This window comes from Amblyomma maculatum, chromosome 1 (genome assembly GCF_055883805.1).
Source record: "Amblyomma maculatum isolate TAMU_Amacu chromosome 1, ASM5588380v1, whole genome shotgun sequence".
In the NCBI taxonomy this organism is placed as follows: Eukaryota; Metazoa; Arthropoda; class Arachnida; order Ixodida; family Ixodidae; genus Amblyomma; species Amblyomma maculatum.
This window is the reverse complement of record NC_139344.1, coordinates 27,053,143-27,076,365: the sequence shown is the minus strand read 5'-3', so window position 1 is coordinate 27,076,365 and position 23,223 is coordinate 27,053,143. Positions and strand designations below refer to the sequence as shown.

Genomic DNA, 23,223 nt, shown 5'->3' with positions numbered 1-23,223 from the left:
GTTTCGGATAGCTAACCGGTAGCAAAGAGGTAGCAACCGATTTAAATATCCAGTTTTCAAATGTTCCTCACCTATAGCAAGGTTTTCATGCGCGCCTCCTGTTTTGATTTGCGAACAGCAATTAATTTATGCAGTACTACATTGAGATAATTACACGTACTGAGTTTATTCCATTCGATTAACAAAAAGAAAAGAAAAAGCCGTAATATTTCGAGGGAGAAAAAAAAAAAACTTCGTCAGACGAAATTATTTTTCACGATGGTTGAACGATCAAAATTCTAGATCATTTTGAACGTCTACAAAGGACCATCCATCATGTTTATATATAGTCTATTGTACAACTTACTGCACCGTTCCTACATTTACAGCTACTCCAGTATGGGGAGCGAAAACACATCCTAAATAAAATAGACGCACACTTCATATACATTTAAGGTAAGCCCCCCACGAATTTTTAATTTTTAACGGTAGTCTTATTGAAGCAGGAAGGCGCCTTCTGCGGCACAGCTACAAGGTGGTTAACTATTTTTTATTAACGATTTTTACCCTGCCGTTAGTAATAGCTATATCAGCATTTCGAATTCCGAGAACGCAGTTACCTTCGCCGCTATACACAGGGTGTTCCAGCAAAATATAACTGAGGTCTACAGTGATCTAACCTAGGGAAATCAAATAGGAACTGTTCAGCGTCGCCTGGCCTAGTTTGCAGTATTTTTTTTCGTTAGCGAAAGCTAATGAGTAGATACTAATTGGCTAATTTTTAACTGTTTGCTTGAGGAAAAAATTTATAATGTAAAAGTTTCACATCTCTGAAACGGCTAGCCATGCACACTGTTTTCACCAAGCTAGTGCCTCTGTAATGTTTTCTGCAATCGACCGAAAACGCTCGTTAATAATCGGATCCTCAATGGAACCAGACAGTATACACACAAGGACAAAATCATTTGAAACATGCTTCCGCTTTACACTTTTCTCCACAGCGTTGCGCAATGCACCATATTTATGTATAGGGCATTTCTAAAAGGTCTAAAATAAGGAAGGTAACTGACTTTAGATTAATTTTCGACATTGGGTTACATTAGAGGCTACGGAAGACACCAGGTAAGACGCTTCAATTAGTTCCCGAATTACCTAAATACGTTAATCAAATTTTTTTAATTTTCTTTTCTTAAGTATGTAGTATTTGCAGAACTGGAGTCCGTCCTCCAAACAGCCTACCGCGAAAAAGACAAACTGTAGCGAGCGTTATAAGGCCCTCAAAGTTCACCCTCACAGTAACGTTATAAGAGTAACACAGCGCCAGCGCGCGCGGCGTAGATCGCTCCGCCAATGAATGCTTTTAGGCCGGACTGCAAGCGCAATGACTGCGCACATTGGGTATCGATGTGGAGGCTATCAGCGTTCCCGCGGTGGAAGCTAAATTGGCAACGGACCACCGCGGCGCTCCCGTCTGGCTCTCAGGTGATGCCAGCAGAGTGACAAAATATCTGGGTCAAGGGATGTAGTACAGTCGTGGTGGCGGAGCTCGGGAAAGCTGCATTGCAACGTCATCTAGCAACAGCTATCTGGCATCTATGCAGTCATGGCAGTGCCCCATTTTATCGACATGTATGTGTAGCTGTCCCTGCCGCTGCCCGAGCTCTCCCCCCCCCCCCCCCCTTTGGGACTCGACCCCTCCATTCTCCACACCCCCATATCCCGGCCCTCTGGCGACGTAAGCGGAGAGGTTACAGAACCGCGGACTCTCCAGCTGAAAATATCCACCCCCAGTCAAGGGGCTCTTCAAAGCGGAGGAAGTTAGATGGCGACAGGTACATATAACACACCAGCCCGTTTAAACACAATACACCGCGGGTTCTGCGACCCCAAACGCAAATATTGCGGGGAGAAGGCAGTCCTGCATTACATGGTGTGAACCTGTCCACACAATCCTCCAGATGACCCTAATGCAGTGCCAACAGTTGAGGGGTGCGAGGCTGCCCTATCCAGCTCTGGACTAGAGGCCCAACGGGCCCTCGTGACACGTGCGCCGATAGCAGCGGCAGTCGCATCCCCCTCCCTAATCTCTACTCAATAAAGTTTTTCACTCGACAGCTATGGCGGAAAACTAACATTTGCATTTTGCCTTCCTAGACATAAACGGGGCAATACAACAACTAAAACAGGGAACTCTTGTGGAAAATACTAAAAAATGAAGATATAGATCGTGAGGTGACACATTTCCTACAGGAAATATACCGGGATAATAAAGTAGAAATTAATTGGGAAGGGATAAGAAGTAGGGAAACTCGATATATGCAAAGAATTAAGAAAAGGTTGTTCTCTACCACCCCTACTGTTCATGCTTTATCTGCTAAATATGGAAATAAGGCTACAAAAAAGTAATCTGGGTAATTAATATGTCGTTAGATTAAACGGAAAAGTCGTAGAGCAGCGCTTTCGCGGTTTAATGCATGCTGAAAATATTGCACTGTTAGAAGACAGCCAGAAAAACTTGCTTGTTAATTAGTCAGTTAAAGATAGCCACAAAGCGAGAACAGGCGAGAAGCACCTTCTAGCGTTCTCGAGTCGCACATCCCGTGTAAGCACAGATGTAAGGAGTATCGTTCAGTGAACTTCAAAACGTGGAAAAGTGTCCGTGCAGCAGCCAGCACTGGGGCACACATTGCAGGGCCGAAAGACGCGTCATGGAGTCATGGGCCGGCCGCTGCAGCGGCGTGGACATGAGTCACGGCCCGGTTCGAAGGTCGCGGGAAAGAAAGCGTCTCACTTTTTTTTACCTCTTTTATTTCCTTTTCAATGTTTAAATGATCAGGTGCTAAAGAACTGGGAGACGCGCTTCGCGGGTCGTGCCGGCAGAGAGGCCGTGGTGCCACGACCCGCCAGGACGCACAGGCTTTGGCTAAAGGAAACGTGTCGAGAGGTGAGTTTTTATGAATGAAGAGAGCGCATTTAGCGGCTGCCTCTGAAGACAATAGCAAACCGGGGACGCTAGCTGGTTCTGAGCATACGGGACCGACATGAGGTAACGACAGGTGGTCAGCGGCGGCGGCGTTGCTGCTGCTGCTGCTGCTACGAGAAACCGAGTCACCAAGGTTGGGCAGAGAAGGGAGCTTTTCGAAGACTATGGTCCGGCGGCGGCGCTATTGGCGGCAACTGTCCCGAGCACAACAGCCCGGCGAGGGGCTCACGCTGGACGGGCGCGCTGGGTCCGCGCCGCTACGCTACCCGCAGTGCCAGTAGCACGCAGGCGGTCGCCAGACTCGCCGCCGCGGCTGGCAGGCTGGCGCTGTTGCATTTGTCCTCGAAGCAGTGGCACACGTTGACGCGGCCCCCGTAGCCGGCCTTGTAGTAGCACGGTCTGTCGGGTTCACCCTCGACGGCGCACTGGCGCACAACGCGCTTCACGGCAGGCACTGCAATGGAGGAAGAGAAGGTTCAGACGGCAAGCTCGAAAAAGAGCATCATCGTTCCGTCGCACACGCGGGCCTAGCAACACGTCGGCGTTTCCTCTACCTCGGCCCACGTGTGTACAAAGTACTCTGAAAGACTCAGTGCGCTTGTGACAAGTAAACGAAACCCGACTGCGAGAAAGACAACCCGAACGCTCTGCAGCGCGCTCAAGTTTACAGCGTGTATTGAAACTAGGTGCTGCCCGCGTTCGTCGTTCTGTAGCGTACCATGACTACACGTCGGGAAAATGTACAGAGCAAAAAGAGCTTCACAACTCGGAAGGCGCGACAAAACAGCCGCGCGTGACTGCAGTTTCCTAGCTAATATTCCGTTTCGAGCGCCTTTATTGACACATGTGAAGACGCCGCATAAGCGCGGGATGAAAACGTGAGCGACCGTTCTCCGGACGACGTCAAGTACGGTTACCGACCAGCAACACGGCATACGACACGCCCGCCGCGTTATCGACAGAGTTCCTAAAGACCGAAAACAACTTACGCTCGGTAGAAAAAAAAAAAAAAAAAAGAGAGAGAGAGAGAGTCAAGTAATTGCAGTTGTACCCAGCACCCCCTGGACCGCCTTTGACACGAAGACGTTCTGAAAGAAATTATTAATTCCTAGAAGTATACGACATCGAATTGATCGCACAATTCAGGGAATGAATAATAAAATTACGACTCAATCGCAGCCTCAATGTCATACGAAGAAGCGCAGCGTTTCCATCACCGTAAAAACAAGCGCTCTCTTGACATTTTATTCACGAGGCAAACGTAGGCAGATTGCGCTCAGCAAGAAATAACAGTAATAAAAATAATAATATACTCGGCTGACATCGCGCGATGAAATCGGTCGACAAAGCGTCGGGGGCGTCACAGCCTGAGCCACGGTGCGAAACTGCACTCGGCGCGCGGAAACGCGTCGTCGCGAAGCGCCCGTCACGGGCCTGCACCTTCCGCACAGGCGCTGTCGAGAGAGGCACGTGCCCGCACTGCGCGGCCTTGACACTTTTGCCTAGAAAAACACACGAGCCGGTGGGGCGGCACTGAAGAATAAGGCCGACTCTCGACGTGTTCGCGGACTGAGCGTCGCACCGTTACGATAGAGCAGATTTAACATCGCGGTGCCTCCTCGCGTTTTGTGCGGTCGCGCTAGCACTTCAACAGGTGGCGATGCAAGCGACGCCTGCTAGCTTAGACAGAGAAGAAAAAGGGGAATTTCTGCTCGGTTTACCAATAAATTATATATTTCGCTTTGTTGATATGATATGAAAAGTAAACCAGCATGGAACATCTGTGGTTACCATATTACGGTGAACGTCGCGTGCTTATCGTGACACCTGTTCTGTACTCACGCTCAGTACATATAGAGTACGCTTTAGGTTGCCGGTACCACGTTACCTGACCCCCCCTTTCTCTCTCCGCGAACTGACTGCTCACTGGCGCTGCAGCGTCAGCAGTAGCGGTACACGGTAACGTAGAAAGGCATCAAAAACTGACTTCCTTACCTAACCCCTCCGGGTAATTTGGAAGAAACTTCTCAGTTGAAGGGTCTCACCCTAAAATGATCAGCTATCGTTAACGTCACCTGAAGTACGCTTTTCTTTTCTTTTTTTTTTCTGTTGAAATATCAGGGCACTACGGCAGAACTTGCCTCCAATCAAAATTCAACCCAGGTAATGACTGCGCCGCATGAACCATCGTTGGCGCACGCTGTACTTACAGCCATTAACTTCGAAGTCGACATTCTCGTCGATCTTCCTGCAGGCCGAGTACTTGGAGCCCTTGCTCTGGTCACTGCAATTCTTCAGCATGGTCGGCAGTGGGTTGCCGTCGCATTCAGCCTCAGTGGCAGAATTGCACACGTAGCACTCGATGGCAGTCGTCGCTGCAAGCGTGGAAAATTTGGGGGCCACTGTTAGACACATTCCCATTGCTGCCCGTCATCTACACCTACATATGTGGACACACAGACTACGGACACTGCGCTCCCGCAATAGCCGCGGCGCACACGGCATGCTTGTTTGGTCAAGTGCACGTTGCTTCCTGCGGCTTCTCCATCTTTACAGAACGGTCGTTTGGGAGCCCAACGCAACGTACACCTTGCTCGTACACTCGCGAAATGTCAACAAAGAAACAGGGCTCCGGCTCGGGGTGGAACAGAGGGTTAGTGACCGATGCAGATCTGACGGGCAACCGTTAACACCATGCAGCTAGAATCACGAACGCACATTCGCTTGCTAGACAAGATGAACTCAAGCGAAAGTCAAATAATTTTCGCCAACTCCACAGGGTGTCTGGATAACTGTAGTCCTAGTCCAATGTGTACACAGGAATTAATCCCAGACGGTGTAGTAAATTTGTAAGAAAGGAGAAATAACTACCTGGCTACGTTTGGGTGGATGCCAGTGGGTTATTTATCCCTCATTACAAATTTCCTGATCTAAGGGCATTCGCCCAAAACATACTGGGCTAAAACGTTCCCACTTAGCGGTGTTGATCACTTGGACCTTGCAGAGCCATCTACTAGCTTTTCTCGTGAACTGAATTAGTACAGCGATGGCCCCGGACAAGCGGTTGTCCCGGATTCTAACCAGGGCGAAGTGTTCACAACTGCAAAACTTCTGAAAAAGCTGTATAGGCTTCCTGTGCGGGATGAACTTGGGCGGATGTTACCGAGTATATTCCTCCTTATTAACTATCGTTGCTTTTGAGGCTGGGAAACCTATGCCGTTCCCGGATATCTGTGAAACGTAGGTCCGCTGCCGTATAAGCTAGGAAGGCAGCAATTTTGACTTTTGGGCGAGGCATATTTTACAAAACTGCTGGCTGGCGCCGAAGTCCCAACAGAAGTTCACGAGCTCTGCGTCGATGTCTCAAAGCGACCCAGACTCCTAAAAATGGCGCCTACCGGCTTAACGATACGCTTCTCCGAACTAGACGGTGGCGCTGGCATCGCGGTACCTTAGCACTACACCGCATGCAGAGCGACCTATACAAGTTTTATTAAGCTCAGCGCCCCTATGCGTGAAGGCCCGAGGTACACACTCCGCGTCTTTAACAACGCCACATGATGACACGAGAAGCAGAAATTCTGAAACTTTTCATTACCCCTGTGTTAACGAAATTGCTTCGCCGTTGCCTTTCGCTCGTGCTGCATGCAGTGGGCATAGCGACTTTTGCGAAGCAGTAGTTGAAATCTCGGAACCGCCTTCCTTTACTCTCAGTACGATCTTGGATTTTTTTTTTTTGTCATTTTTGCTCTCTATCTGTCAGACGTCAGCAGGTGGAAGACGCGATGTGCCACACATCCGGCAATCATTCAAAGTTTCAACTGCGTAGCCCAACACCGCACCACAAAATTTTAGCTAAAGACCTGACGACATTCAGCACGCATTGTGACCGAAGCCTCGCCTTGGGATTGCATACGTGCGAGACACTTCACTGAAAGGACAAATATGTTTCCGAGACAGCGCAGCCCGAATTTTCCGCGCTGACAGCAATCAGCGTCTAGAGCTCTGCTTTTTTTTTTTCCTCGCGGAAATTTTGAGTTAAGAAGCAGCGTTCACAGAAAAGAAATATGGAGGATGAAGCGGCAGCTCACGCCTTTATTCGACTGCGGTTCGGCACCCCAGGAGGGCAACTATTTGTTCGCATTTCTGATTTTGACGCTCCAAGATACAGCAAGAGCAACACAGGCGAAATCCTGCGTGCACCAATATACGTCGCGAGCATCGGGTCACACAGACAATAAATATCCCACGCGCGTGACGTGGTAGGACGGGCTGCCGAACACGTGCTGTCATGATGTTCGCCGCTTCGACTTTCTGACGTCTTGCCTTATCATAAGCACGTGACCATACTAGCGTCACTTCGCACGGGAGGGCAATCTACGATCAGCCAGAGCAGCAGCAGTATTGTCCAATCACCGTCACGCACATAAGTGGAAACTCACCAGACAGTCAAGAAACGCTCTTACGTATGAGAAGGCAATGATGCTTACAGTGCACTTCCTACTCTGCAGCACGAAAGCTGGCGGGGCATTTGAAGGGAAAGAAAGATACAGATCCTTCATTATTCCTTTTATTTATTTATTTTTTTGCCTCTGCTCCTTCACTTAGAGGATATGTTCAAGAGACCAGATTGAACGGGCAAAATCAACGACAGAAGCCTTCAAAAACAAAAACAAAAATGTCGCGAGCGATCTGGGTAAAACTATATATATGTATATACGCAGTAAGCAACAAAAGCTCAAACCGCAACACGGCGGCTTCCTTTCCTGGATCGAAACCACATCAGTTATTTCTGCATCAAGATGAGACCGATGCTGCGGCAGAATAGGCTGCTCGAGGAGAAGTCGGACACGCAAAGGGGGCTCGGCACTTGGCATTTGCTGTATCCTGTATTGCGACAGCTGAAGCACTTTCTGGCCTTAAACGCAACTCGACGAAAAGCAGGCATCCCAGAATGGAACTTGTCGGCCCAGTTGGTCGATTCGGTAAGACAGTGACTGCGGGCAACAAACTGGCGTCACGAGGATGCATCCATATACGATATAGGTATATCCGGAACGCGACCAAACCATCCGACCACTCATCTGCGCTGAGGAGACGTACCTGCGCTAGCGATAACTATAATACTCGATATATCAGCCAGCGATGGTTAAGCCCAAAACGTGTGCAGCTTCAGCACACCCCGGGCACATCAAGCGAAAACTCTTCGAGCTCAATTTTAGCTTGCGCACACAGCGTGGTGTCAGCCGAAGCGCATAACCACCCGTTCGCAAGAAATGCTGACGTCCTCCAGAATTCAGAAAAAACCAAGCGACGCAAGTAATTTGCTAACTAAGACAGATTGCATACATATATAATGCACGCTGTGCCTAAATACGCTTGACGATATTTCATTTCATTATCTTAAAGACCCCTCGCGGGGTATTACATAAGGGGCGGGATGAGCAGAAAAGGTACAAGACAATGCAATATATGTGATCATATACAAAAAATGTTTAGATTGCTAGCAAACGATGAAGGGCAGGTGATGTCGACGATATGCTGGGGAAGCCCGTTCCAATCTTTAGCTGCACGTGGGAAGAAGGAGGCTGAAAAAGTAACAGTTCGGGCACGTGGGCGAAACACTTGAAGCGTGTGGCTAGTGCGGTGGGAAATATAAGATGCTGGCGTGATGTAGGGGGCACGGTTAAGTGATGAGTGAAAGAATTTGTGGCACAGTGATAGCGTGGCTATGCGACGACGAACGGAAAGAGGCGAAAGTGCTGATTTAGCTTTTAGGGCTGAAACACTGACGTCGTACGAGTAAGAAGAATGAATGAACCCTGTAGCGCGGCTTTGAACGGCTTCTAGATCGTTTATGAGGTTAATGTGATGCGGGTCCCATATGGCGGATGCATATTCAAGTTTATGTCTAATGAGTGACTTGTAGGCGAGCAATTTCACGTGATGAGAGGTGAGGCGAAGGTGACGTTTAAGAAATCCCAGAGTTTTGTTGCCAGATGATATCACGTTAGCAACATGTGCATTCCATGTTAGGTCATTAGATAATGTGACGCCTAAGTACTTGAAAGATGATACAGATTCTATGGACTCGTTAGCGATTTTGTAATGGAAGGCATGACTCTTTTTGCGACGGGTAATGGAAAGAAGCTTGCATTTGCTAGGGTTCAGGGTCATAAGCCAATTTTTGCACCACTGTTCAATTTGGTTTGTTTGACATGCTGGTTTCAAGACGTTTTGCCGCACTGTACACTGTCCTTTGCTCGTCAAAGTGGGCCAAAACACTGACTTGCAACGTTGCTCTGCTCAGAACGAGATGTACTAAAATATTTTTGACATCCTCGTTCTTTGCCGAAATAAACACAGCGAAGGGCAGCAGAACCAGATACTGTCACAGGCGTCCGAACGTGAACAGGTTCCAACTACTACGAAGCGTCATGTTTCCGCAATAGAGCTGCACGGTCACTTTTATTGCATAGTGCCATAATCATCAAACCAAAAAGGTTTACTTTTTCAGCCGCAACGAAAGCAAGCTCCTTCACAAATATTGCGTCTGTATTTTTCAAGTGGCCTATGCCCCAGACTTTTTTCCGCACACATGATGCTGAGCCTACTAAGTGGAGCCTCTTCGTCCTCCAATAAGGGTTATCTGCATCGTTTATCCCACTTTTCTAACTACATACACATGTGTGTGCCCTATTGTTTGCACCCATGCAGTTTGTGTTGTACTATATTATGCTGCATGTATAGGAAAAAGTTTCCATTTGCTCCCATTTGAAATGGTTCCTGGGCCTTTGCCAAGCTACATACGTGGATTTTAGCCAGGCCATGACTCCATCTATTAACTACTGTAAAAACGAAATTCCATTTCAGTTTTGACTTCGTATAGCTTTCTCGTCTATTCTGACAGCTACCTCAACAACTTCCCCATCAACTTCCCCACTCGCTTTTTTTTTTTTTTTTTTTTTTTTCAGTCCTGTTATTGGAGTCGGTCTAGTGACATGCAATAGTGCTGGACGGCGAAAACTCCCCAAGGCGCACAAAAGTTAGAATACCACTGTTCCTCAACGTTTGTTGCCTTTCCAGGAACCTGGTAGCGTCCCGCGAATTCGCCAAATTCAATTACTACAGGCCCATGAGCCTAAAAGTAAGAATTTGCAAGTTTATGAGGTGGAACGTTATGAGCCGCGCGCGAGGAAGAACACGAGAAGACTAGCTTGGAGAACGTGATTCCGTCCCTCAGAAAGTAGGGACTCTAGCGAGATGAGTCATGGTTGGTGGACCTTTACACGGCACCGACCGGCGCTAATTCGGTTTCGAAAACGTCGCCAGTGTCTTAACTTCTCCTTTGTCACAATGCAATGGCCAACCAAAATGCTGCTCTTAATGGAGCCGCCAGCAGGTATAGGCTGCAACTCATTCATGCGCACACGACACACAGTGCATTGTCCGAAGAGTTAAATTCCGCAGTTCGGTTAGACGACCAAAGCCTCATAAGCTGGATACCTATTCAGAATAGGGACTTATTGTAATGCGCCGAGCCCACGCGGCGTCAGGTAAGCAACCTCACCGAAGTGCCAGAGTGCAGCTTTTCGGGAAGGACTGCGGCGATGCATAAGCACGGCTGCGTTGCTCCGTCGCTCGTAAAACCCGTAAAGAGAAAGAGCTCATCGAGAGGGAAAGGATCCCACAGCTACCCGGACAGAGAAAGCGCCGTTCCGCGGCTTGCTCGAAATTTCCGAGCGAACCGGTTATCGGCGCCCCGCGAGATCCTACGCTGCAGGGCCGCCGGCGCAGAGACAAGTAGTTTTATGATGAGAACCCGCCGCGACGTCATCCCCCTACAAGACAAGCTCCGATAGCGCACCGCTCTTTATTACGAAGGGAGGAAGAAAAAGTAGGTCGCTGGCGGGGACCGGATCTAATGAAACGCGCCTAGCGGCTTGACATGCCTTCCCTGCTCAAAAATCGCCGGCGCCCGCAAAGAGCACGTGACGCCGCGCCTGACTGAAGTAAATAAAGCGGATTCTGGGTCCATTTCGTGCGAATTTCAACGAGTCCACTGACTCGCGGGAGACGGAACGGAAAGCTATTTTGCTGTACGAAATTACCGCGGAAAGTACATTGCGTTTGTAACGCATTAGCAACTAAGGCTGACATACGTCCAGCGCCGATTTTTCAGCTTTATGAGAAAGACCTAAGATCGAAAAAAAAAAAAAAAAATGTCACAGCTCAAAAGTTTCTTTCTTCCAAAAATGTAAAACTACAAAAAGACTACGAGCACTCATCTTTGTAGGGCCAAGATGCAAAAGGAAGAATTCAGAATAATCATTTGAGAATTTTTTTTTCTTGTTCCGTAGTTTGTTTAGCTTTGTGCATGAACAGAGAATGTGGTTTATGTTTATCACTTCTCCGCAAAGCTCGCACGCTGGTTCCTCTCCTTTGACAGGAATAACACTGCGCAAGGTACGTGTGCCCAGAGCGCAGGCACATACAGAATCTTTTCATTGAAACCTTTTAGTGTGGTAGCACTGCGGCTCTCAGTTCGAATATAATCCGTGCTTTATGTGTGCGTGTCTGAAACCAGCTAGTCCGGTGGACAGAAATGGAAGGAACATGGCCAAAGTGCGCCGAGCCTGGGCTTGGAACCCAAAGCGGCATAGACAGAAGAGCTTCATAAATCAATATCACAGTGTTACAAACATGTATAGACAAATTACACTTTTTTTTTTTTTGCTCTCTTCAGTGGCCTAGAATTTGTTCGTAAGAATCATTTTGCGGCCACTTGTTACTATGTTGTATCAAGTAAGTTACAGCAACAGCACGAAAAACAAAAAGAGCTGATAAAATCAACCTTATTCCCGGCTTCGCCTCGTTTACTTTTGTTCACTATAGCCTCGTTATCGCCTCGTATGAATTTGCGTTCGCTTAGAGAAATGCGGGATTCAACCGACAGAAGCTCTAATCTTATTTCTCTTCTTGATGACACTGAGATCGTGCTCAGTCGTCAAAAACTCGCGCAATTCGCGATCCGCTGAGACTACCAGAAGCACCATCCGCCTACACTTTTTTTGATCGAAAACTCAAAAACACGACACTTCCTGGAGCATAAAAAAAAAAAAAAAATGTTTGTGCAAAATTGGCAAACGAATTTGCTGCATTCCTCTTGCCGTCGCAGACATGTCTGACTCTAACTTACGCACACCAAAGCTGTTTTATTGGCCTGGCTTATACCCCGAAAAAATAAGTTTCGAAATATGAAAGACAATAGCTACGCCAGGTGCACAGTAGCTGACCATGCAACTGAATAGAGGCTGGTTTAAAGTGTGCCAGCGGTCTCTCCAGAATAACACGAGTGTGTCGCCTTGCACTGGTGAAAACGTGCCCTTAGTGAGCGAGTTTGGAATGGAACCATTGCGATGCAGTGGTCAGAAATTGAGGTCATCACCACGGGGCAGCTGTCTTAAGGAGAAGGTGTTCACCGTCGCGCCCGACTTTCACAGCCCTCGCACTGCAGGCTTCTCGCATTTATGTTTCATCGCCGATCGGTGTCCACATCGCATATATTGTCAAGTCGCTCCACGTTTCAGCATGTCAGTCTATGGCGATGCGCAACACTGGGATACGTTGATCAGAGGCTGAGGCGTCCGCAAAGCTTGAAGATAATAACGGAAGATAACACATGCACATCTCTCAGTTATCAAGGCCAGTTCCAAACAGAAGTTCGTGGGCCCGCGCCTCCCGTATACAGTCATTCTCAAGAAGGAACAATATCATCCGAGGCGGTCAGTATATGCTTTATAATTTCACTTTCTTCCACACAGCACAGCTCAAGAGCTCTGGACAAGTGCGCCCAGCTCCGTATGTACAGTACAGTGATGAACAAGTAAAGCAGCCGAACACATGGGCGTAACAAGAGCAAGGGAGCTGCTTCAGCGGCGACGAGATGATGCAAGAATACCAGGCTGCAAGTCGTGGTAGTTAGCAATAACGGTTCCGATTACCCTTCACACCATGCTTGTAGCGATCATTGTACAAGGGTACGTTCACTTATATGCGGAACAGCAGCGAAGTGTCCTTTGTAGTAAAACAGCTGTTCCACGCAGCGCACAACGCAACTCAGCTGTTTTGAGTGTTCGGCGAGTCCAATTCTCGCTACCTGTCGAAAGCATACCCAAAAACGCGCCAAGCCGCCGGCGAATTCCGGTTGGGCTCGAGTGTTTTTCCAGGCGGCTTTGGCGCGTGCGTCCTCTTCAAGCTGACGTAGACAACGCCACCGACTTGCTGCTGCGCGTTGGAGAAACGTTCGCCTACCGCCGGGTCGCCACCGTCAACGCAGAAGTGGGGCGCTATCTCGAGTGGCCGATATCGCCCAAGCGATTGGGAGCGAAGAGGCGATGATCTCCACGCCCGAGACGACGACGTTTGCTGAGCGACACCGTGCACGAAGCGTCACGACAACTATTCACCATAAGCTGTCTCAAGAGAAACAGCCGCCAAGGATTTAACGACTGCCCTCTACGTCAGCTTTTATTGATCATGAAATCCATCGTACGGCGGACGTTCTGATAGCAATAGCAATTACTGCCGAGATGACTGGCTTCATAGTTCCTCTATCTTGCAACGCCGTTACTTTATAAGTGCGTTAGACTGTACGCCCGAAGCTTCTATGGATAAAAGTAGGCTGTAAACTGATGCGCTACAATTCCTCTGGCCAAAAGAAGAAAAAAAAAAGCAGAAATAGTGATGGAGGTAAGAAAAACTTTTCTGTCCCTTTAAGGGAGCTTTCGCGGGGGAATTTAACCCGTGCAGTTAATAGTAAGAAACCATCCCCGCAAATTACACAAGACCTGCGCACACAGCGACTGTACACGCGCGAGGTGAAGACTAGTAGTGCGCACTACATCTGCCAGAAAAACACGTTCCTGTTTAAAGCTGCGATATTTATGGCGACAGCAGCTTTCCACACATGTGCAATTTCCGCGTAGCAAGCCAACCGGAACACCGGCGAGTGGGGGCTTCCGCAGTACCTTTACTTCGCACGGCAGATGGGGCAAGGGGAACGAGTCCTCTTCAAAACTAACGAGCGAAAGGCCACAGCAAATTTCGTGCGTCCGTACGCAAGAGTGCACGTACTATACGTGTGCGGGCCATTTATGCTACTTTCGAATTCCCGCCAGCTCGCACGATTGTGTCAGCAACCGCTCGTCGCGCCTCTGTTTACAGTTCCTTATCGTGCCGTTTTTCTGATGCCTGCCGCCGTCAAGCTTTATCGCATCTCGTGGACGAGAGTGCTTGTGATTGTTTGCCTCCCACGAATGCCGCCCAGAGACTGGGGCCCTTCTCGGCCGTTGGCAGTGGCTACAGAACTTGGCGAGTAGCCCGACCAGAAAGGAATATTCTTTGCACAAGAAGCATTCCGAGGACTGAGTTATCCGGCTACACACACGTTTCGTGAAGGGACCTCCGCACACAGCAGGGCCATTAGCAGTGTTGAGCAACGTTGAGCTAGTTGCACATTTCGTCATTCCCATTGTCACCACATCACCGTTACCTTCGGAACCAAGTGAAAGCAATTTGAACGACAAAAAAAAAAAATGACGAACTGTAGGACTTCGAGATCGTTAATAAATGAAATGCCTTTTTTGTCATATCCCTTAGCTCTAATGCGAAGCATCTACGTTTTTTTTTTTTTTTTTTTTTTTCTGTTTCAAAGCACTGTCTCATTTTGTAACGCGTGAGTTGTTCATTTTATATCGCACAAACTGCCGCTGCAGTTCATCGTCGACCTTACGGGTGGCGAAGCCCGTCAAGCGGTCATTGCGAACTGCTTTTTTTTCGTCACCCGCGCTTTTTGTACGACAGAAGCGGAATAAACATTCATTCACATTCATTCAATCAATCTGATAAAAACAGTGAAAGTGCATCCAGAAGAGGAAGAGCCGAGAAAAGTTGGAAGGCGTACTGCCGAGCTTCAAAGTCACACCTGTAAGTACTTGCACAGACGGGAAACTTTAAAACGCGCAGCGGGCGACATGCCGTGCGCAGAGGACTAAAGGCGATCATGTCTGAATGGCCACCCTCACATTTGTTCTGCTTCTATAGTAAAGCAGATCCTTTACTTGCTTTGAAGCCATACAACCGAATTGAATTTTGCCTCATAATCTATGCAATCATCATTATTTGTCTTGAAAACTCATTTGGCATAGCGCACTCCAAAAGTTCCCATGCCACAATCTTGCAGAGTTGGAACGAACAGGAGGTACAGGCAACACCTCAACGTTAACGTCATCGTTGGAACTTGCGATTATTCGGTCACCCGCCAGTGCCCTGGGGGACTGAGAAGCACCGCCGTAAGTCGTCGCTGCGATTTCTAGCGTCTGCGCCGCGCTGTAAGCCACGCGCCAAGGATGGACTCTAAAGGGAAGGCACGAACGGACGCCTGTACACAGATTTCAAGGGCGAACTGGGAGACGTGCTTGCAATATACAGCGCAAATAACCGCGCTGCGGTTTCCTAGCGGCTATTGCAGTGAGCGGCCAAACGCAGCTGATTTTTTTTTTTTGCCTTCTCTCCGGCTCGTGAGGCAGCAGCAGCTCATCCAGAGCGAACAGCCGCTGCGTGTGCTCGGACAGGGAGGGCACAAACAGGCACCAGCGGCTTGCCAAGGGCGACTCTGCCGGCGGGCCAGACGGCCACCCGTGCCTCCATTCATGCCCCCCGCGGCGCGATTCGGCCGCGCCGACACCGCTGGCCGTCGTTTGGAGCGGACTTCGCTTGTCTACGCCTGTCCTCCATGTTGTCAGTCTATGGGTCACACGTCATCGAACGGATGCACACGCTAGCTGAGAGAGGAGCGCCTGCGACAGCTAATCTCTCTCTCCGTTTTCTTGATTCGGATTGCCTGCAGTAGCTTCGGCAATCACTAAGAAGAAACGAAAGCAAACGCCGGAACAACTCGGGAGAAAATTTTGTAGCCAGCTTCTAGCATCCCTTTCCGTTCCTGGTTTGGCTCTAAAGTAGCTTCCTCGCCTTGAAGTCCCGTTCCGAGAGAAAAAAAAAAAAAGAAAAAAAAAACCGGCTCTTGTACATCCGGCACCAAACTGCGACAGAACCGTGTGGCAGAGCGCGTCGCCAACCCGGAAAAGGGAGCGCCAATAAAGGGAGGGCAGCGCCCTCTCTTTCCTACCGCTTCCTTCTTGAAGCTTGAGAGGACAAAGGATGGCACGGGTATAAATAAACGAATACCAGTAATAGTGCTTCAACTACGCTCGTCTACCACTACTCAGTCTAAAACGGGATTTAAATCATATTTCGGTTTGGAATAGTTGGGGCATGATATTCCTGTCGCGAACGATGAGAGCGCGAACACTAGGCAAACCATGAATCCTGTCCGTGTGCTTGTCCCTTCTTCGAGGATTGTCTAGTGTTTACTTTCAACGGTTAACATGGAAATATTGAAACGGGGTGCTCGCGCCGTGCATGTAGGGCCCATCCCTTTAGTGTTTTACCTTTTGCAGAAATAGGAAAAAAGCCGCCCCCCCCCCCTCCCCACCCTTTCTTAAGGTATGCTCCTTAAGCCCAACACATGTTAGGGTGCAGATCCGGTGATTCAAAACAAGAAATCTTATTGTTCGGTGCAGCCTTTTTCAGCGAGAGAAAATTTAATGTAAGCGTTCATTTTTGTGCTGAACAAAATGTCATCTCGTAACACTAATTCAGTAAAAGCTTGAAACCAATAGACTGCAATAAAAACTATATCAAACGAGAACTTCATACATCTATTACAATTATTTCGCCCCGCAATATTTTGCTTCCCATTATTTGTACACGGCAGTACCGACTCACCACCACGGCGGTGATGTTAAACGCACAGAAAACTTGAAATAGGATTAATAAATAAATGAAATAGGATAAATATGATAGGATAAATATGATAGGATAAATAAAATAAATAGGATAAATACGTGACGAAAACGTTTGCCCACTGCCAGTGTTCTGGCCTCCAGCTTCTAAGCAATTCTTTACAAATTTACACTTAAATTAGGCAGCTTAATAAATACCATGAGTTAAACGATGCTTAAAGGACTATAAACACAAAATTTTGTAGGCATTTTTCTTTTTGTTAATGGTGCTAAGGCATTCTTGTTTGGATCACCATGCAGTTTTTGCTTACGACTGCAAGTAATTTTAGAGCGCAGCACTTTGGCGCCCGTTACCTGCGTTTCGCGCCGTCGGCCTCGTAACCAGCTCCGCCTCCTTTCAGCCCCCCTCTTCCTCAGTGGCGGCGACCGCACGTTTAATCTGATTGCTACGCGTGCTCCGGCTACCCCCGTTCGCCGCTGCGATTCATGTACGAGGCGATTCATGCACAGTAATGTCTTACGCATCCTTACGGGAGATGAAACACGAACTCAAAAATGAAGCGCCTATACTCCTTTAAGGTCAGCGTATGAAGAAAGCAGGTGATCAGTGGAAAGGTTAGAGAAATATTGATCTTGTTAACGCGACAGCGTTAAAGGGCCCCGTTCACCGAAATCTGGCGTTGGCGTCCGGCGCCGCCATTGTGAAAAATCGCGAGCATGGCGCGAGTAAGTGAATGGCCGCGCACTAAATAGACCAAGTGTTGCCTGACACTACGTTTGGCAGGAGCCGCAGATTCGGGCATCTCGTTTCATATGGTAAGGTGGCATCAAAATCAGCCTGCCAGGACCCTTGCATTCACGTTTCTCCTATGAGAAGCAAGCACGTCCACATGTCTTGGTTTATAGGTCGGGTGGTAGCGTACGCTATCGCGTCATTCCCTTAAAGGCGGATCTTAAGTGTCCCCCATATTTCTTTTTTTTTTTAATTTGCGGCGTTGATTCTTTTGAATTTGATATAACCATCCGAAAAAGTTGTAGAAATAACAATCACGTGCTGCCGGTGAGACCCGAAACTACGACTTCCGCTTGTCGCGTGCGATGCTTTGCCAACTGATGTACGAGGGCGGCTGCTCAACCTTCCAATTTTGAGGGGTTGATGACTAGTATAAACGCGGCTGCAAATTCCATTGCACTGTCTTCAGCTTTTTTTTTTTTTTTTTTTTTTTTTCACTAGAAAGCGTACTTTCTCCTGAAGAACGGGTCTAATCATATCTTTAAGAAACACTTTTGGCAGGGAGGGGGGAGCGCTTGGATCAAAGTGAAGTAGTCGGGTTTTACCCGAAAAGGAAAAGCCCTAACTATACCAATAGCGAAGGAGATGCTGTCGGCATCCTACGCTTTCGCAAGGTCCGAGTGACCCGGCGTCGAATCCCCGCCATCGTCAGACCATTCAATTTGCGATATACGGAAGCTGCCGTGAGCGAATTCTTCACGACGTGTCGCAACGACGGCGAAGTCCCTACATAAGCGCTCGATGCCGTTACGGCTAACGGCGCTTCACCAACTCAAATGAACAGCAACGCCCCTTCCCGATAGTTTCTGTGATCGATAAGCGCCTAACAGCTCAAAGGAGAGAGAGAGAGAGAGAGAGAGAGAGAGAGAGAGAGAGAGAGAGAGAGAGAAAGCCCAACGATCGCTGCCTTCGTCTCTGGTCGCGTTTAGTTCAAACGCGATCGTTTCAGGCACGTGTCGCTGACCCCGCTCATTGATCTCCTGCAGTTCGCTGCCATGTAGTACAATACGACGCTGCAGCTACGCGCGGTACAGCCGAAGCGCACGGGAGAAGACGCGGTAACCACTTCAACGGCTGGCCGAGGCAGTGAACGTGACGATGGCACAAACGACGACGTCACGAGCGAACAACGGCGACATAACGGAGGAAGTGGCGACCGACGACTACGGCGCAGGACCTTGGTGCTGGTCGCGCCACCCATTTCCCTTCTCATTTTCGGATCGGTGCCGCATGCGGTCGAGTCGGTGCGAGGCACGCTCTTGCGAAACGCGCCAAAGCCTGCGTCACAGATCGCTGGTCGCCGAGTCGTGCGCCCGAGCAAGGCGCGTGCGCTGCAGTAGCCGCCGTTGCCGCCGCGTTGCTGAGCGCGCAACGCTTTCGCGTAACTGTCGCCCTTGCGTAGCACTCCTCTCTCTCTCTCTCTGCCGCCTTTGCTGGCGGGAGAACCGGGTCAGACGAGCCAAACACAGGTACGACGTTGCACACGACCTTCACAGCCCTCGTCTCGTACGCTGGCGGGTAAGAGTGGTATTAACAATATACAGGAGCCCAGCAAACATGCCACAGAAAGAATGAGTATCGTATTTGGTACCGTATATGAACTTCGACGTCCCAACGTAACATGAGCTATGGGGAACGACGTACTGGTGGACTCCGGTTTAATTTCTAATGCCTCGAGTGTCATCACCGTGTACTGACATCGCCCAGTAGACCGGCGACTTGCATTTTGCGGTTCGCCTTCATCGAACCCGCGCCCACAGTTGAGGGCCCAATGTTTCGCTGTACAACAACGAAAGAAGGCATGGGTAACCATGCCGTCCACTGTAGCATGCAACAAGTGCAGATTTAATAATTAGTGAGCTGCTGTTAGCTTCTTAACGGGTTCATTAGATTGTCAGAGGGTAAAAAGGAAATTAATCCAAAGGCACCCCCCCCCCCCTTTAAATTTTCTTACCAAAACGGGCGTCTAATCAACACCTAAGGGGTACGGCTGACTTTGTGCATTGTCTTTCGGGAATTTTCATGGTACTTTGCAGCGGCAGTAGAGCGCGCTTCCAAAGAAGAGCCTCTTTCAAAAGAATGTGTGAACACTACTCCATGAATGTGCTTCTTCGTTAGGTTGCTGTCCTACGCTTCTCCCTCACTTCAGCTTGCGCGCACAATAAGTTCTTTCATGCCCAGAAAGCAAACCGGAGTTATGCACGGTACTTCCACGGAGTTCGCTTGTCGAAAAGCGCGATAACGCCGCATCGCACAGGCTGCACTGAAGTGACAGCTCCTAGTGACGCCATTTGGTGAACGCCTACGCGCTCGATGGAGTTTTAACCGTATCATCATCATCATCAGCCTGGTTATACCCACTGCAGGGCGAAGGCCTCTCCCATATTTCTCCACTTAACCCGGTTCTGTGCAAGCTGCATCCACTTGACCCCTGCGAACTTCTTAATCTCATCCGCCCACCTAACTTTCTGCCGCCCCCTGCTACGCTTTCCTTCCCTTGGAATCCAGTTTGTTACCCTCAGCGACCATCGGTTATCCTCTCTTCGCACTACATGTCCTGCCCATGTCCATTTCTTCTTAATTTCTACTAGAATGTCGGTAACTTGAGCCGGGAACCGTGTCGGGAACCGTATCAATCAAGCAATACTGTTGACTTGGTATTTCATCGCGGCAAGCACAGCAGGCAGCATATCTCTCGCCGCCGCAGCAGCTTCGCCACCATCACGCAGCTGACACCGGTATACGCTCAGATAGCAGTGTCAAACGTTAGCACAAAGCACAGTGTAAGCGATTGGCTACCGCTGGCGTCTGGAATGGCCCGCCGACTTCCCTCCGGCAGATAACACGGCGACCAGACAAAAATGGAGAAAACGGGTCAAGTGTTTCACGAGTGGCTATGGACAACGAAGCGCCTAGGCAGGATGTGCGCATGCGCATCTGTTCCCAATATGGTCGCGTGGAAAAGTGTGCGCAGACGGGACCACACCCTCTCTTCTGATAGCAACGGTGAACCGCGGACTAGCACAAAGGGTTCCAGGAGGTGCCGAAACTCGACAAAACGGCCGCGGGGCCAGGGCTTTGAGAATGCGTGCCGCGACGTAGCCCTTTGAATACATGTGGCTGCGGCCCCATTCAATGGCAGTGAAGGACGACACGCGCCAGTACCGGCAAATCCACAAGACCAGACGCATACATCCTCGCATCTTTTACGAATGACCCGGCCAATAGAGCTCCAAGGCTTGCGCACATAACTTGCGAGGTTAACATTCAAGACATCTCGTAGCTAGTGACTTAGATGGATGGGGCTTTCATGACGTATATTGCGATCAAAGCTGGTGGCGTGCAGGCGTCAAGTCAATGCTCTCATCCTCAGCGCCATCTAACAGCACAGTAGCCCGAACGTGTGCGCACTTACCCTTCTGTATATTTTTTGCTGCCAAATTACGTACAATCACGCCATTTACATAATCGCTTTAACGAATTACACCTAGCACGTGCAAGCAGTTTTAGATGACTGCATCGTTAATACCTACTGAAAGGAATTCAAAGGCGTTGTAGCCGCAGTATAAAAGTAAGAAGGGTTAGCTCTGTGTCCTGCCCTCTAAACGCTGTCCATAAACTCAGTTTGCATTCATTAACAAAATATATGCGTTGCTTCCGCAATGCTACAAGATTTCAACGGCGCAAAAGGCCCACACACAGGAAACGACAGAAAGAAATGAGCAGCAAGAGCGCCATTTTACCGATAGCGCTTTCAATATATACTACTGTGGCTGCATTCACTTAAAAGAGTGATCCTATCAATTTAATTTATGACAGATACAATAAATAATGACTGTCGGTCACCATGCGTGCAGCGAGCCAATACAGCACATTGCCCGCATCACCGTGATCACTTAGTAATAGAACTTTATAGCAATCTATTCCTCGGAGAAGCTGCGAAACTTGACGCTGCTATCGGATCATCGACCATGGAAGACAATGCAGGCTGAACCGTTCAAATTGCTCTTTCGATCATTAATCACCGTTAAGAGAATAAAATCAATGGAAGGCGCTGAATGTGATCTGCCTCAAAAAATTTTAGTGTTGTAGTTTCCCGAGAGACTCTTGCGCGATTCATCGCGGTCAGATGAAGGAAACGTTGACGCTGCAACACAAGCACTTCCCCTTGGCACCGTTCGCAGTGAATTTTAAACATAACCATTACGCACGGTGCCGTATTCCTGCATGAAAAAGTGGAAAGCATGCATGACTGACGAGACGTCATATTTTTGCGCATAAAAATGACCCGTCCTATTTCTCCAGCATGACTGTCCACCAGAAATACGGTAACGAATGAATGAAAAACTCGTCATAAGGATAAAAGTTCAAAACAGACTTGGCAACTTTGTTAATGCACTTGCCAGACACGGTAAGCACGAGCTGCGTACTTTACCTTAAAGTAGCAGACACCCGCATTCGCTGCTCGATTGCGCAGGCTCGTTAAAAACAATATCACAAGCCACTCGCAGAGCTGGGGCCGAGCTGTCGTTTCAGTTATGGTCAAATGGTAGATTAGAAAAGCTATCCGCTCATGTTAGCCCAAGATTCTCAAGCGACGCACGGATCGCAATAGGCAGCAAAGTAAAACATACAAATGTTTCACGTAGCTACCTACTGTACTGCACTTCGACCGAGGAGTGGTTATCGCTACGCGCTGTAAATGCGCCGGCGCCGCTGCACTACGTTCAATACCGCAACCAGGCGTGCAGGCAGCGTCGGCCGCGTTCATTGCGAGAAACTATGGATCTGGACGAGGAAAGGACGAGAGCACACTCGGCCACGGTCAGGAAAGGAAGGTACAACTCCGTAGGAGCAAGCTGTCGCTTGCACACGCTTGCGCCTGTCAGAACAGCATGGATGAGAAGGAGCGTGCGTCCGGGTCGCTACATCCACGAGGTTTCCTGATGCGGCTTCGCATGCCCAGGAAGTCTGGATTTCGCCGCCGGCAATACCCGCGGGGCAGTAGCCGTAGTGAATCAGCGCTCGCCACCGGGCGCCCTCCGGGGCTGGTCAGAGCGGGCCGCGAGCAGCAGATCGGAGTCTATTCCAGGTGATTCGAACCCGGCGGCGAGGCAGTGTGCCCGGACGGCCGCTTTTCGAGCGGGGCGCGCGATGCAGCGCAGCGCGTGCAAGGCCGACCTCTGTTCGACCTTTAGGTCCGCCACTCACTCGAAGGAAGCGTAGCCAGCGTCAGGAAGAAGGCGGCGGCGGCCAGGGCCGCGGGTTGCAGCTGCGGAGCCATTGCGAGGGCGGCAGGGTTCCTTCGGGGCTTGACTTCTCACGACGACTGGCTCACGGTGTCCGCTGCCTGCCGACTCCTACCCTGCCGCCGTTCGAGCTCGCGGGCGGCTGCTCGTCACGTGGGACTCGCGCCGTAACGCCGCTGCTGCCCTGGCGGCCGCCGCTGGCGCAACCTGCTCCCGGCGGCGGCAACGCCGGCCCCCTCTCCCTCTTTCTCGCGAAAAATGGAGCAACGCGGACTCCCTCCTCCGGCAGCTACCGTCCGGGCATGCGCCGGTAGCCGGCTCGATCCGAGGATGCCCGCCGGATGGTGCTGCGCC

The 23,223-nt window shown here is 49.4% G+C and overlaps 1 protein-coding gene and 1 long non-coding RNA gene across 3 annotated transcripts in view; one reads left to right on the top strand and one right to left on the bottom strand.

Annotated features, from left to right (window-relative positions):
- LOC146201992 (uncharacterized) overlaps positions 1-23,223 on the top strand; it is a 54,561-nt gene that overhangs the window by 9,237 nt on the left and 22,101 nt on the right. Inside the window, exon 2 of one of the 2 annotated variants that reach the window (XR_014703605.1) lies at positions 369-435. The exons of the other annotated variant lie outside the window; for it this stretch is intronic. This is a non-coding gene — a long non-coding RNA (uncharacterized LOC146201992). The remainder of the gene's footprint in view (positions 1-368; positions 436-23,223) is intronic. 2 annotated transcript variants of the gene reach the window in all.
- Positions 2,919-23,038, bottom strand: LOC146201993 (uncharacterized). The gene is made up of 3 exons (XM_084587887.1): positions 22,832-23,038; positions 5,173-5,337; positions 2,919-3,416 (listed from the first exon to the last, which is right to left on the bottom strand). The coding sequence occupies exons 1-3, from the start codon at positions 22,902-22,904 to the stop codon at positions 3,220-3,222; spliced, it is 435 nt and encodes a 144-aa protein (XP_084444013.1). The 5' UTR covers positions 22,905-23,038; the 3' UTR covers positions 2,919-3,219.

What these genes read in the sequence shown, in the direction of transcription:
- LOC146201993 (XM_084587887.1), bottom strand. Translation starts at nt 22,904, where the DNA reads ATGGCTCCGCAGCTGCAACCCGCGGCCCTGGCCGCCGCCGCCTTCTTC. An exon ending in GCTGGCTACGCTTCCTTCGA is followed by an intron (nt 5,338 to 22,831) that starts GTGAGTGGCGGA and finishes CCACGCTTGCAG; the next exon opens with CGACGACTGCCATCGAGTGC. An exon ending in CGACTTCGAAGTTAATGGCT is followed by an intron (nt 3,417 to 5,172) that starts GTAAGTACAGCG and finishes CCTCCATTGCAG; the next exon opens with TGCCTGCCGTGAAGCGCGTT.